This window comes from Mauremys mutica, chromosome 4 (genome assembly GCF_020497125.1).
Source record: "Mauremys mutica isolate MM-2020 ecotype Southern chromosome 4, ASM2049712v1, whole genome shotgun sequence".
Lineage (NCBI taxonomy): Eukaryota > Metazoa > Chordata > Testudines > Geoemydidae > Mauremys > Mauremys mutica.
The window spans coordinates 68,270,284-68,284,747 of record NC_059075.1 but is presented as its reverse complement, the minus strand read 5'-3'; the positions used below and the strand labels follow the sequence as shown (position 1 = coordinate 68,284,747).

Below are 14,464 nucleotides of genomic sequence, written 5' to 3'. Positions count from 1 at the left end.
CCAATTATAATTGTTTCTATTATTTATTGCATGCCTGTTTCTTTTTACCTGACAATCAAGAGGAGAGACACTCATCTTAACCCTACGGCGTAAACAAGTTTCTTTACCTAAATTACTACCACCAGCTTAAATTTAAAAAAATTATCTCACTTTTAATAGTCTACAGCAGTGGTTCTCAACCATGGGGTACACCAACTCATCTAGATATTTGCCTAGTTTTACAACAAGCTACATAAAAAGCACTAGCAAAATCAGTAAAAACTAAAATTTCATACAGACGACTTGTTTATACTGCTCTATATACTATACACTGAAATGCAAATACAATATTTATATTTCAATTGATTTATTTTATAATTATATGGTAAAAATGAGAAAGTAAGCCATTTTTTTTCAGTACTATTGTGCTGTGACACTTTTGTATTTTTAATGTCTGATTTTTTTAAGTAGTTTTTAAGTGAGGTGAAACTTGGAGTACACAAGACAAATCAAGAAAAGGGTACTGTAATCTAGAAAGGCTGAGAGCCACTGGTCTAAAAATACATGACACTCTGTGCTGCTTTCTTTTTGCATTTCTCCAAGCTTGCATAATGAAAGTCATTGCAAAACAAAAATGAAGCTGGCTTCAATCAGTTTCAGCATGAGGTTCTCAGTGTTTCAGACATTACAGCAGGGTATTTGTTTAAAAATAACTTTGCAGTGGAAAAAATTGAAGAACTGAGGACCTTTCCATTAGACTAGAATATACATTTGTAACAAATTAGATTTCAGAGCAAAGTGTCAAATGACAGCGTCCCTGTAAAAAAATGTTCCCTCATAGGCTATTAGAACTAAACCATGTGAGAAGTGTTTTGGGTTTCCCCCCCACACCTTGGCTTTCTACTGTTTGCATTGCTGCTTTACTTTTCTGTACTACCCTCAGCCAATTAAAATAATCTAGTCACTTCCACTTTCTGGTTCTCATGTACAAGCCAAGCCTTCCAAAAAATGCAAGGAACTGTTGGCTTAAAAGCTGCTTACAGTGGAATTTGTTTAATAAAAAATGCTATTGGTCAGCTGCTTTGTAAAAGGGGGGGGGGGGAGTGGAGAGAGGGAGAGAGAGAGCTCTTTTACAGGAATTAAATGTTAAGTCCAGTTTGTTTGGCCTGACAGTATCCTATTTAAAAGGTGCATGGCAAGCAAGGAGCTTGCTGGTGAAAGGAATGCATGAGGTAGGAAATATATGCATGGTGGGAAAGCTGCTTTTCAGGGCAAACCTTGTGATAGGGCCAGATCATCACCTCCTCATGTAAAAGCAAAAGGAAGGGACTTTCCTTGTGGAAATCTTCCCATATCACCCTGTTTGGAGAGGGAACCATACCTGCCTGCCCCCTCTGCACCGCAATTTGGTGGATCTGTGTGAGGCTAGGGCAATCTGAACAGAAACCCTATCTCACCACAGCACCTCCAGCAGCACCCCCCTCTTGCTCTCTGGCAGCTGTGCTACAAGGGATTCTACCCCACCCCACGGCCAGTTCCGATAAGGGTGACCAGACGTCCCGATTTTATAAGGAGAGTCCTGATATAGGTGTGTATTACCCCTCCCACTTGCTATCTGGTCACCCTAGTTCTCACTACCACATGGAGAGGCACAGATCTGCTCATAGATCTCATGGCCCATTATTATTGTACTCAGCCTGCTGTCTCATTACTGGGGCATCTTCTTCCTACTCCTGCTGGGCTCAAAGGAAGGGATCTAGTCAGTGGAGGGCACTGTTACCCAGTTCAAAATCTAGCCAGTAGAAAGCTCCACTATCCCGAGGACAGGAAGAGGAAGGACACGCTGGAGGTTAGAGGCGGCTCTGGAGAGAGCCAGGGCTGTAAAAGAAGAGGGACAGCAGGCAAAGGCAGTAGCCTGGATGCTGAGACCAGAAGGCTGTGAGCCAGGCAGACACACCCAGTTGGCAGGGTACTAGGAGTAACTGCAGCAGGAATATGCAGGGCATCAGCCTACATGCAAGATAGTGGCTGGGATTCACCTCAACACTGAGACCCTACCCTTTATATCCCTGTACTGGATTGCCCCTAGGAGCTGGGTTAGTGTCTTGTTGTAACTGTGCCTTAGCAATCATGCCTTTTGGTGTCTGGCAGTCCTAGTAAAGGGGGGAGGAATAGCTCAGTGGTTTGAGCATTGGCCTGCTAAACCCAGGGTTGTGAGTTCAGTCGTCACGGGGGCCACTTAGGGATCTGGGGCAAAATCAGTACTTGGTCCTGCTAGTGAAGGCAGGGGGCTGGACTCAATGACCTTTCAAGGTCCCTTCCAGTTCTAGGAGATAGGTATATCTCCATTAATTTATTTATAATTTATATTTATTTAATCTTCCCCTTACTCAAAAAGTATGAGTGTTTATGGGAACTATCAAGGGCCTGAACCTCTAGAGCTGAGTGCTTGGAGCACATGCGGCGTGTGCCACACCCAGCTGCATTCAAGGTAAGTCTATAGTGCAGTTGGGAGCATGCTTCCCAGCATGGGTAGACACAGACAGGCTAGCTCTGCTAGCTCGGGGGGAGCACAGGTGGTGGCTTGCACTAGCTGCCTGACCTCTGGGTATGTACCTGCGCAGCTAGCCTGAGCTTCCACCCGTGCTACTCCAAGCTACACCGGTGCTACTCCGAGCACACTAGCACCCTGCTGCAGTGTAGACATGCCGTTAAGAGGCAGACTGGTGCATCACATCACTCAAAACACACTGCTATAGACTGGATCACTTACAATATTTAGAATGCCACAGTGCTCAGAATATATAGGAACCCACAGTCCTTGCCCTAAACCAGGGATAGTCGATTATTTTTTGCCAAGGTCCAAATTTCCTGGTTAAGGTACAGTCAAGGTCCAGACTCCAGAGAAAATAATAAATAATAATAATAATTAAAAAACCTAGTAACAATGATTATAACAATAAGTAAATTAAAAGATGTTGGGGTCTGTTCAAAAAGGTCTGGCCATCTGGATTTGGTCCGCGGCCCAGCTATTCACTATCCCTGCCCTAAATGGACAAAGCCAGATGATTGATGGGAGACAAGGATGTAGCTATCACCACCCCCGTTTTACAAGTTGGTTACTTTTAAGTTAGACTAACACATTCTCCCTCCATCTTTCAATCCCCTCATCTTCCCTTTAGCCTCAGCAATCTACAACTTGAATACCTGCACTGGTTCACATCTACCTCCCCACCTTCAACTCCTCCCCTGCATGTGAACAAGGATTCACTAAAAAGGTAAATAATTGAAATAAGCAGATGACTCTGTCAGCTACTTTCTTACAAAAAAGAGTATGTGCTGTGGATCTGCTATCCCTAACTTCCAAGTCAGTAGCATTTTGAACTCGGAACCCTCTAAAACTAGCAGCCTGAGGAAAAGATAGGAACTTGAGGTTTGTTGTGTCCTCAATTTCTGCAGAGCACAAAAACTGACACTCTAGATGGGGAGTTAGGATTTGAGTGTCCCTGCTGAGGCATCTCTATTCGTAAATATAAGAGGTGGGGAAGGGAGCAAATCAAACAGAGGGCCCTTATTGTTGACATGGAAAGCCTGCTGAAGGAGCCATCAAAAGAAAGCCTAAGCATAAAAGCCAGTTTTATATAAAATTGTATATAATACCACTTCACCACACACAGACACACAGACCCCTGTGCATATTTTTTTGGTTCAGTGGCCAAACTGGGTGATGGAAGGGAGAAAAAAAGTTAGTTTCGGGCCAAATAAAATGTTTTGTTTTGAAAAGTATCAAAACATTTTGATTTTTTTTTCCAACTTATTTCTTGGAGGGCTGGGGGTAAGGTGACCAGGTAGCAAATGTGAAAAATTGGGACAGGGGGTTGGGGGTAATAGGAGCCTATATAAGAAAAAGACCCAAAAATCGGGACTGTCCCTATAAAATCGGGACATCTGGTCACTCTAGCTGGGGGGTTGTTTTTGTTTTTACAAAAACAATTCAGCGAATTCAACCCAATTCCTTGCTGACAGGAAGGGGTGGAGAGAGAAGAGCAAAAGCACTGGATAATGGGCAGAGGCCATGAAACCCGAGCTTCGCTCTCAGTATACTGCAGATCAAGAACAGGCACAGACAAAGCTTCCACCATCACTGCCCATGCTGTCCTGCATATATTTAGTATTGGGTGAGCAACATTAATGACACTTAAACCCACACAAAACCCCTCTCACCTGAAATGACTTCCAGAAGTAACATGAGTTTAAGACCATCCCTGAAATCTTCCTCTATGTTGTCAATCTGCGTGCCGGCCTTGCGGAGGTGAGAGTTACACCACGCTGTGAATGTCTAGAAACAGAAGGGAAGAGAAGAAAAGAGTAGTTGGCAATCTTTCCAATGGCTATATTACAGTTCAGAAAGGAAATACTGAGAACCAAAGAACTGATGCTAGGATACAGGGGGTTAACTTGAAGCCATAATTAGACTGAACACTTGATGCATTGACCCTGCACTAGAGCCAGTACCTGAAGACACAAAAGGCCTGCAAAGCCCTTCCACGTATGAGTACAATACTAATAAGAGTTTCATAGAAACAACTACTCAGTCCAGGGCTCCAGGATGTCAGGTTCTCCTGAATGCCCCCTAATTTTGGGTGCTCAGCTTGAGACACCTGAATCTGATTTTCAGAAGGGTTAGGCATTCACAGCTCCCATTTACTTCTCTTGGCTGCAGGTGACTCAGTCGCACAATACATCAGAAAGGAAAATAATCCAGGTCTCCCTATTCCAAGGCAGGTGTTTGAACCAGAGGATCATTCTTTTACCCACCTTTTTCCTTCATCAATAAAGCATTAGGAAATTCTACAGCCTGCACACTTATGGAGACTACATAGAGCAGAGCCTCTCAAAGTGTGAGAGCAACATCTTAAAAGGGATGGTCTTGTGGCCTACCTCCTCTCTGCTTCATAGTAACACAAGCTACCTCATCACCTCACATTCATGGTCATTTGACATCCCTACAGCAGCTGCTTATGTGGAAGAATAAATGCTTTCCAAATAATTGTGGTATTTGCTGCCTGTAATGTAATATAATAGCTGGAAGAGAGAAAATTCAAGCACCTGATTATAAGACACCAGAAAGTGTTCTGTGGGTCTGCTGATTGTCCATGGACCATTGTTTGGGAGCCAGTGCAGACGCATCTAAGACAGAATACAGCCTCCGTTCTATAAACTAGCAATTCTATGCAGCAGAAGAAATTTAGGCTCCCAGAGCACATATATCCAAATTCCATTTGTGCCTGGACACTAACACCCACATACTCTTGGGAAATGCTCCGGGTCTTAAATAATCCCAGGTAGTCAGAACGTAGGATTTCTCAGGGGGGTGAGCATAACCACAGAAAAGATTTTGTCAGCAGTTGTGGTGAAATTTGTCTCGGTCATCCTGCAATCTGTGATCATGACTGTTTGGTCAGTCATGAGAAAGACCTAAATTAAGATTAGCATTTTGAACACATGGTAATATAGATTGCCTGGATATCTCCTCCTTATCAGCTGGTAGATTGCTAAGGGGAAGCGTCATATATGCAAGGCCAGAAATGTGACGTGCCTATTGTTCACTTAGAAATTAAAATAATAAATACCTCAAGTTCAAAGTGTGGCAGTGTGCTAACTAGATGAATAAAAGAATCTTGGGTGGAATAGCAGGGGAGAACTGAGGAGATGGATTACCTCACTCCCCCACCCTTAAATAGGATTTGCATATGGCGGAAGTCCTTTGTTTCCTAGTTTGAACCTCCCACCCCCAGCTTCTCCTGGAAAAGTACAGAATTCAAGATGGGTTCCAGTATCTGGCGACGTGGTCACTTGCCTCTGTACCCATTCTTCACAGGCTGACCTACACATTCACACGAAGACTAATGAGGCTTTGGCTACACTTGCACTTCAAAGCGCTTTGAAGCGCTAAGTGTAGTCAAAGCACCAGCGCAGGGAGAGAGCTCTCCCAGCACTGTCCGTACTCCACCTCCCTGTGGGGAATAACGTACAGCGCTGGGAGCCGCGCTCCCAGCACTGGGGCTTTGACCACACTGGCGCTTTGCAGCGCCGCAATTTGCAGCGCTGGAGAGGGTGTGTTTTCACACCCTGCTGCAGCGCTGAAAATTTGCAAGTGTAGCCAAGGCCTAAGCTCTTTTACAGTCCATTGGCTCTTGCTGATGGGCCATCAGCACTGGGGGCTTTTTCACTGTTGTACCTGAAGTGTTAGCGGGCGTGTCACCCAAAGTAACAGTTGAAATATAGATATAGTCAATATTCCTAATTTCAGATACAAAAAAGATACATGCATACAAATAGGATAATCATATTCAGTAAATCATAACCTTTCCAATGATATCTTACATGAGCCATCTTGCACGAAGTATATCTCCATTATGTCATATTTGTATCGTAAGCATATTTTCATAAAGAACATGGAATGACACGTCACACCTCCTCTCTGAGATTACTGCCAGAGGGTTGGTCACTGACCAATGTGGAGGCAGTGTGCCTAAAATTCCTTTTTGGCTTTGGTTATACAACCTCCAAGTGTTACCAAACACTGTAACGTCATTCATAGGTGTTTTTGCAAAGTTCTGGGTTTCTGTTCCCAGATTGACAGAAAACATTGTGGTGTGTAGCATTGTGTACATAATGCAGATGTCAGTGTCCTTTAAAGTGTAGGTGTCTTGGCATTTAGCCACCAATGTTAGGAGGTGGTGTGCCTTAGTTTCCCCTTCCACACAGCAGTCTAGATTGGTTATGCTTTCGCTGCTGTGCCAGACTCTAAGCTTGTTTACAGGTACTAGCTAAGAAGCAGTATGCTCATAGAACTTTCTTGTTACCACTCCCAGTCTGTACCAAAGATTTTTCAAAAAATCATGCATGTCACACATTTTTAAAGTATTTACCACCAATATCAGATTCTTTGTTGTAACCCACAGTGTGTGTAGTAAGAGACAAAGTTATCAGCAAATTCATGAGAGAGAGGTGCTTCCAATTATGATTCATAGAATAGCAGGGTTGGAAGGGACCTCAGGAGGTCATCTAGTCCAATTCCCAAACAGATTTTTACCCCAGATCCCTAAATCAGGGGTCCCCAACCCCCGGTCCGCGGCCCGGTACCGGGCCGCGGCCTCTTACAAACCGGGCCGCGAACCGACCCAGTGGACCTCCCTCAGGCGTGCCTGCGGGAGGTCTACCCGAGCCGCGGGACGAGCGCTCCCTCCACAGTCATGCCTGCGGGAGGTCCGCTGCTCCCGGGGCTCTGGTGGACCTCCCGCAGGCATGACTGCGGACGGTTCGCTGGTCGCGCGGCTCAGCCGGACCGCCCGCAGGCCCGCCGGCGGGCGGTCCACCGGCTCCGGTTGAGCTGCCGCAGGCGTGCCTGCGGGCGGTCCAGCTGAGCCGCGCGACCAGCGAACCGTCCGCAGTCATGCCTGCGGCAGCTCAACCGGAGCCGGTGGACCTCCCGCAGGCACGCCTGCTGGCGGTCCAGCTGAGCCGCGGGACGAGCGCTCCCTCTGCCGGTCCCTGGTCCTCAAAAGGTTGGGGACCCCTGCCCTAAATTACTCCCTCAAGGATTGAACTCATAACCTTCGGTTTAGTAGGCCAATGCTCAAACCACTGAGCTATCCCTCCCCCCTGATTAGTATGATCATCATGCTATGCTTTCTGTCTAAACAGATCAGTTTGTTCAGCATTTATGGTATTTCTCATCCCCTCAGTAAAAGTTCTTACTTAGGGAATGTCTTTGGGGTTTTGGCAAGGAAAGGGTGTAAAGAGACCTTGTATGTTACTGGCCCGCCCCCTGTGGAGTTGCATTTCCTCTCCAGGGTTAAGCCCATGCGAAGAATCCACCCCCTCTCCTGAGATTCCTTTGTGCTGTTCACTTCCAACACTCAGGCCTGGTCTAGACTATACGTTTAAACCGAATTTAGCAGCATTAAACCGATTTAACCCTGCACCCGTCCACACGAGGCCCTTTATATCGATATAAAGGGCTCTTTAAACCGATTTCTGTACTCCTCCCCGACCAGAGGAGTAGCGCTGAAATCGGTATTGCCATGTCGGATTAGGGTTAGTGTGGCCGCAAATCGACGGTATTGGCCTCCGGGCGGTATCCCACAGTGCACCATTGTGACCGCTCTGGAAAGCGATCTGAACTCGGATGCACTGGCCAGGTAGACAGGAAAAGCCCCGCGAACTTTTGAATTTCATTTCCTGTTTGCCCAGTGGGGAGCTCTGATCAGCACGGATGGCAATGCAGTCCCAAATCCAAAAAGAGCTCCAGCATGGACCATACGGGAGATACTGGATCTGATCACTGTATGGGGAGACAAATCTGTTCTATCAGAGCTCCATTACAGAAGACGAAATGACAAAGCATTTGAAAAAATCTCTAGGCTATGATAGACAGAGGCCACAGCAGGGACTCAGCACAGTGCTGCATGAGAAGCGTAACGGAAAGCCAAAGAATCAAATGGACGCTCATGGAGGGAGGGAGGGGGTACTGAGGACTCCAGCTATCCCACAGTCCCCGCAGTCTCCGAAAAGTATTTGCGTTCTTGGCTGAGCTCCAAATGCCTGAAGGGTCAAAAACATTTTCCCGGGTGTTTCAGGGTGTATGTCATCAATTTACACCCTTCCCCCACCCCCCCGAAAGAAAAGGGAAAAAAATCATTTCTCGCCTCTTTTCAATGTCACCCTATGTCTACTGCATGCTGCTGGTAGACGGGGTGCTAAAGCGCTGAACACCAGCATCCCCTTCCCGGTGGCAGACGGTACAATATGACTGCTATCCATCGTCATCATCAGCCTGTGAGTGCTCCTGGCTGGCCTCGGTGAGGTCGGCCAGGGGTGCCTGGGTAAAAATAGGAATGACTCCTGGTCATTCCCGGCAGATGGTACAAAAGGATTGGTAACCGTCCTCATCACAGCAACTGGGGGCTGAGCTCCATCAGCCCCCCCACTTTCATGTCTAAAGAAAAGATTCTGTACTGCCTGGACTATCATAGCAGCTGGAGGCTGCCTCCCCCTCATTTTATCTCACTAAAAGTCAGTGTTTCTCATTCCTGCATTCATTATTACTTCATCACACAAATGGGGGGACACTGCCACGGTAGCCCAGGAGGGTTGGGGGAGGAGGGAAGCAACGGGTGGGGTTGTTGCAGGGGCACCCCCTAGAATGGCATGCAGCTCATCATTTCTGCAGGATCTCTGGGGCTCTGACACGGAGCGGCTGTGGTCTCTGGTTCTCTAGTACACTTGCCCCATATTCTAGGCAGGACTGACTATTTTTAGACAAAACAAAGAAGGGACTGACCCAGGGAGTCATTCCCATTTTTGTCCATGCGCCCCCGGCCGACCTCAGCGAGGCCAGCCAGGAGCACCCATGACAGCAGCAGACGGTACAAAAGGATTGATAACCGTCATCGCCAATTTCCAAATGCAAACGGTGCAAAATGACTGATAACCATCATCTCATTGCCAATTTACAATGGCAGACGGTGCAATAGGGATGGTAATCGTCTCTGCTACCTTGCAAAGGCAAATGAATGCTGCTGTGTAGCACTGCAGTACCGCCTCTGTCAGCAGCATCCAGTACACATACGGTGACGGTGACAAAAGGCAAAACAGGCTCCATGGTTGCCATGCTATGACGTCTGCCAGGGCAATCCAGGTGAAAAAGGATGCGAAATGATTGTCTGCCGTTGCTTTCACGGAGGAAGGATTGAGTGACGACATTTACCCAGAATCACCCGCGACACTGTTTTTGCCCCATCATGCATTGGGATCTCAACCCAGAATTCCAATGGGCAGGGGAGACTGCGGGAACTATGGGATAGCTACCCACATTTCAACGCTCCGGAAATCGACACTAGCCTCGGTACATGGACGCACACCGCCGAATTAATGTGCTTAGTGTGGTCGCGTGCACTCGACTTTATACAATCTGTTTTACAAAACCGGTTTCTGTAAAATCGGAATAATCCCGTAGTGTAGACATACCCTCAGTGTTTGATGCTTAGCTGTGGGGAGGGGTTTACCTGCCCAGGAAGTGGCTGTCTCCGCCCCTTCATCAGGTGGATTATTAGCATGTTCACAGATACCAAAATGCTTGTAAGAAAACCCCCCTGCCTTAAAGAGACAGAGTTAGTTTTCACAAGTACAGTAGGAAAAACATTTTGCCAAAGTGGGGCCTGGAATGGGGTCACCCCTCTCGCTGTTCCCAAAAGGACAGTTGTATGGCTGCTCCCCTCTGGGAGGTCAGATATACAGTTCCCGCTTAAAACCTGAGCCACCGGTGAGGTGCCTGGGATTACAGATGCAGATCCAGCATATTTCTCCTGGGCAAAACCCTTCCTTGTAACGAATGGGGCGATACTCCTGTAATCCCCCACTTTCCTTCTTTAACTTCTTTCTTTGGGCCCCCTGCCAGGGCACACACACCTGCGCTCCCTGGAGGGCAATCTGTCCCCTGCCTAGCTCTGGGCTCACAGCTACTAGCCATGACAGACCCTTCACTGTCAAGCCCTGTACCCTCCTGTCTTTGAATGGGGTTGGCCTCCAGTTACAGAGCCCCTGGAATCCTCACCCCTCCCCACCCCCCAGCAGTTTCTCAGATCCCACCTTCCCCCTCTAAAGCTTCCTCCAGGACACATTTCCTCCAGGACACATTTCCCTAGAGCAGGATTTATCCCTTGCTTAACTGCAACCACCTGCCAGCCAGCAATCAGACAGTCTCCCTACCATCAGGCAAAACATTCCCCTCCCCTGAGGGAACAGCCATCGGACAGGAGCTGGTTCTACTCACCCCCACCCCTTGTGGCAAATGGCTTTGCACTCCTGGAGAGGAATTAAAGAGACTCTCTCCCATTTTCTCAGCAGCATCTGTAGCTTTGCTCCTTTCCACTGGGGCTTCAGCACAAGATTTCTCCTCACTGCTGACAGACCCCTGTATAGCCCTAGCCACACTGAAAAAAAGTTGTCACCCAAAAGAATTTGTGTTGCATGATGAGAAACTGCAGCCGTGGTTAACTCAGCTTGCAAATCCCCAGCTTCCATGTGCACTTTAGCCAAAGGCACAAGCATTTTGTGACCCCCTAAGTAACAAAAGCTCTGCCCTCTGTCCTGGCAGTATGTCTTTCTCCTGCCCACAGAGATTTCTGCACCAGTATCTCTCCATGAAGGGAATTCTCTGCCGTTTACTCTGACAGCCTTCATGTGCTTACTGCCTGGCTGTGCAGTGGCAACCTTTACAAATCCTGTGTGAGAAGTGGCAACTGCCTGAGGTGTCTCTGTGTTCTGGGTAGCAGCATTTTCCTGAGTTACTTGCTGCCTGTTCCACTCAGTATAGGGCATTTATTCCTCAGGTGCTCAGTGGAATTACAATGATAGCACCTTCTGGGCTCTTCTGCTTTCACAGGAGATTTGGGACAAGGACTGCAGGAGTGAACTTGGGGAGGTGAGTGTCCAACCTCCCATCCACCCTCCTTCCCAGGGGTAAAACAGGGACTTTGCTTCCCACCAAACTTTAACCCCTCTGCCTGTGATTTATTCCTACTAGGTGGCTGGGCTTGATCAAATTTATCAGCATATGCAAGGGCACTGACTGTTTCCACCTTTTTATCCCATAAACACTGTTTTACATCATCACTAGACATATTCAGGAACTGTTCCTGAGCAACCAAATCACACATTCCTTCAAAGCTTGTAATATCTTTTCCCCTCGCCCACTTACCCAGTGGATCTCTCATTTGGTTCACATAAACCACATTACTTAATCCAGCCCCTCTCTTAAGGCTTCTAATTTTACTCTAAATTTCAGGTGTAATCTGAAACCGTTTTAAAACCAAATCCTTAAATTTACCATAATTGGAAGAATCACGCAAGGACATCTTATTGAGCATGTCCAGAGCTCTCCCAGTCAATTTTGCAACCAAACTGGTCATCTTTTGATCCTCAAATTGCATGGAGCATACACAATCTCTCAAAGGTGATGAAATATTCGACAATGTCACCAGACTCACTATATGGTGGGCACAACTGCTCCCACTTATGGATTTTTAGAGAGGTGGGGCCCCCTGGTGGGGGTTCTGTCTCCTCCATTTCATTACAGACAGTTCATGCTTCTGAGCTTCCCTTTCCCTGTCAGCCTCAAGCTTTCTCAGTTCCATGGCTTGCTTCTGGGCTTCCCTTTCCCTGTCAGCCTCAAAGTGTCTCAGTTCCATGGCTTGCTTCTGAGCTTCCCTTTCCCTGTCAGCCTCAAAGTGTCTCAGTTCCATGGCTTGCTTCTGGGCTTCCCTTTCTCTGTCAGCCTCAAGCTGGCTCAGTCCCAGGGCCCTCTGATGTGCAGCCTTCTGCTCATCAATTCCCATCTGTTTTAATTCTATCTGTCTCTGGTGTATTTTTTTCCATTTTCCTCTACCTGCAACCTGTAGAGCTCCAACTTCCTCATAGCTTCACTTTCACTCATTTTCCTACTTTTCTGTCCCTACTTCTCTTGCCCAAAATAAGCAAACAGAAAACAAACCAGTAACTACTTTGTCTGTTCTCTAGCCACCACCAGTGTTTCAGGGCAATAAGCCGTGCACACTATGCCACTGTGATGGGTTGGACCCTTTGGGAAGCCACCCGATGTGCGGAGATACCACTGAGTCTACCTGTTCTGCCAGCATAGGCCACCATTAACCTGTCTTGCTGAGCCAGGCTCTTAAAAACCTCCTCTAACATACACACAGACAGGGCCACATCCAGCTGCAGATCAGCTCTGAGAAGGCTCAGTTTAAGGGACTTGCTCCAGCACTCAGGATGTCCACCTCACTTGGAGTACAGACCCAAAGATATATTCTGAAATTCAACCCCTCCCTCAATGTGGGGAGAGGTGTGCACACTTCTTTCCCCTCCCTCCCCCGCAGTTAGAAATCACATAAACTGGGTTATATTGTAAACCAGAAATAAACTTATTAACTATAACAGGTGTATTTTAAGTAGTTAAGGAGGTAGCAGACAGAACAAGGCAGATTACTAGGAAAATAAAACAGAGCACGCAGACTAAGCTTAATACACTAAAGAAACTGGTTACATGTAAGTTCTCACCCTAAATATGGTTCTAATAATCTTCTTCAGAGGCCAGATGCCCTTCTAGCCTGGGTTCAGTTCTTTCCCCCAGTTCAGTCTTAGTTGTTTCCAGCAGTCATCTTGGGTGAGGTAGCAGGGGAGAACTGACCTTGATTAACTCACTCTTAAATAGGATTTGCATAAGGCGGGAGTCCTTTGTTTCCTAGTTGCACCCCCAGCTTCTTGTGGAAAAGTACAGAATTCAAGATGGGTTCCAGTATCTGGGGACATGGTCACATGCCTCTGTAAGGCCCCTGTACCCATTCTTCACAGGCTAACACACAGGTTCACAGGAAGACTAAGCTCTTTTACAGTCCATTGGCTCTTGCTGATGGGCCATTAGCACTGTCGGGCTTTTTCATCCGTGTACCTGAAATGTTAGCAGGGGGCATGTAGCGGGGTGGTCACCTCACTCCTGCCTGGAGGGGTTAAAAACAGCCCTGGAGAGGGCTGTAGCTGGGGAAAGGCTGATTGGAGAAGCAGCCTTAGCTGGGGCCACGCCCAGGAGCGCCGCCAGCTTTTTTGCCGCCCCTGGAAGCGGAAGGTCCCGCCCCCGAAATGCCACCCCTGACAGAGGCGGCGGAAGGTCTGGCCACCACGGTCGCCGCTCCCCCACAAATGTTAGCACCCTAGGCAACCGCCTAGGTCGCCTAACGGGTTGCGCCGGCCCAGGCCACACCCCAATTAGGGCCCAGCTGGCCCTTGTAAGAGGGCAGTGGGCCAGGAGCAGAATATCTCTCTCTGTCTCTAGAGGGAGAAGGGCCTGGCTGCTGGGAAGGGAAGCTGAACCAAGCACCTAAAGTGGAGCAAGGCTGGGGAAAGGCCAGACAAGCTGGGGAGCTCTGGCCTGGAAAACCCCCAGGCTGCAGGCCTTGTTAAGGGCCGAAAAGGTACTGGGATTGCAACGGGGCAGCCTAAGGATAGGCAGAGGTAGCAGGTCTAAACCCCCCTTGTCACTGATGAGTGGCTTATACTGCAGTCTGCCCCAGTGAGTGGGGCTTAGATGGTGACTGGCAGTAGCCAAAGACTGAGGCGAGGTGGGGCTAGGGGGTTCCCTAGGGAGGGGAGACCCAGAGAGACCGCGGGGTACTGCAGAGGGCAGAACCCTGGCAGAAGGGGCGCCGGGGTTCGGGAGGGACACAGGGGCCAGCGGCAAGACGAGACACCGGCCTGCAGAGTGCACTCCTGGGTCGAAGAGCTAATTCCCAGGATGACCGACAGGAGGCGCCGCAGGGGTGAGTCGTCGCATCATTACAGGGCATCACCCAAAGTATATCTCAGTTGTGTCATTCATATCATAAGCATATTTTTCATAAAGAATACGGAATGACATATCACA

The 14,464-nt window shown here is 47.8% G+C and overlaps 1 protein-coding gene across 5 annotated transcripts in view; it reads right to left on the bottom strand.

Moving 5' to 3' along the window:
• The window catches only part of ACTN1 (actinin alpha 1), a 139,035-nt gene that overhangs the window by 68,549 nt on the left and 56,022 nt on the right, over positions 1-14,464 (bottom strand). For all 5 annotated transcript variants that reach the window (XM_045013942.1, XM_045013943.1, XM_045013938.1 and 2 more), the window contains exon 2: positions 4,204-4,318. In XM_045013942.1, coding sequence (XP_044869877.1) covers positions 4,204-4,318 — 115 coding nt within the window. The remainder of the gene's footprint in view (positions 1-4,203; positions 4,319-14,464) is intronic.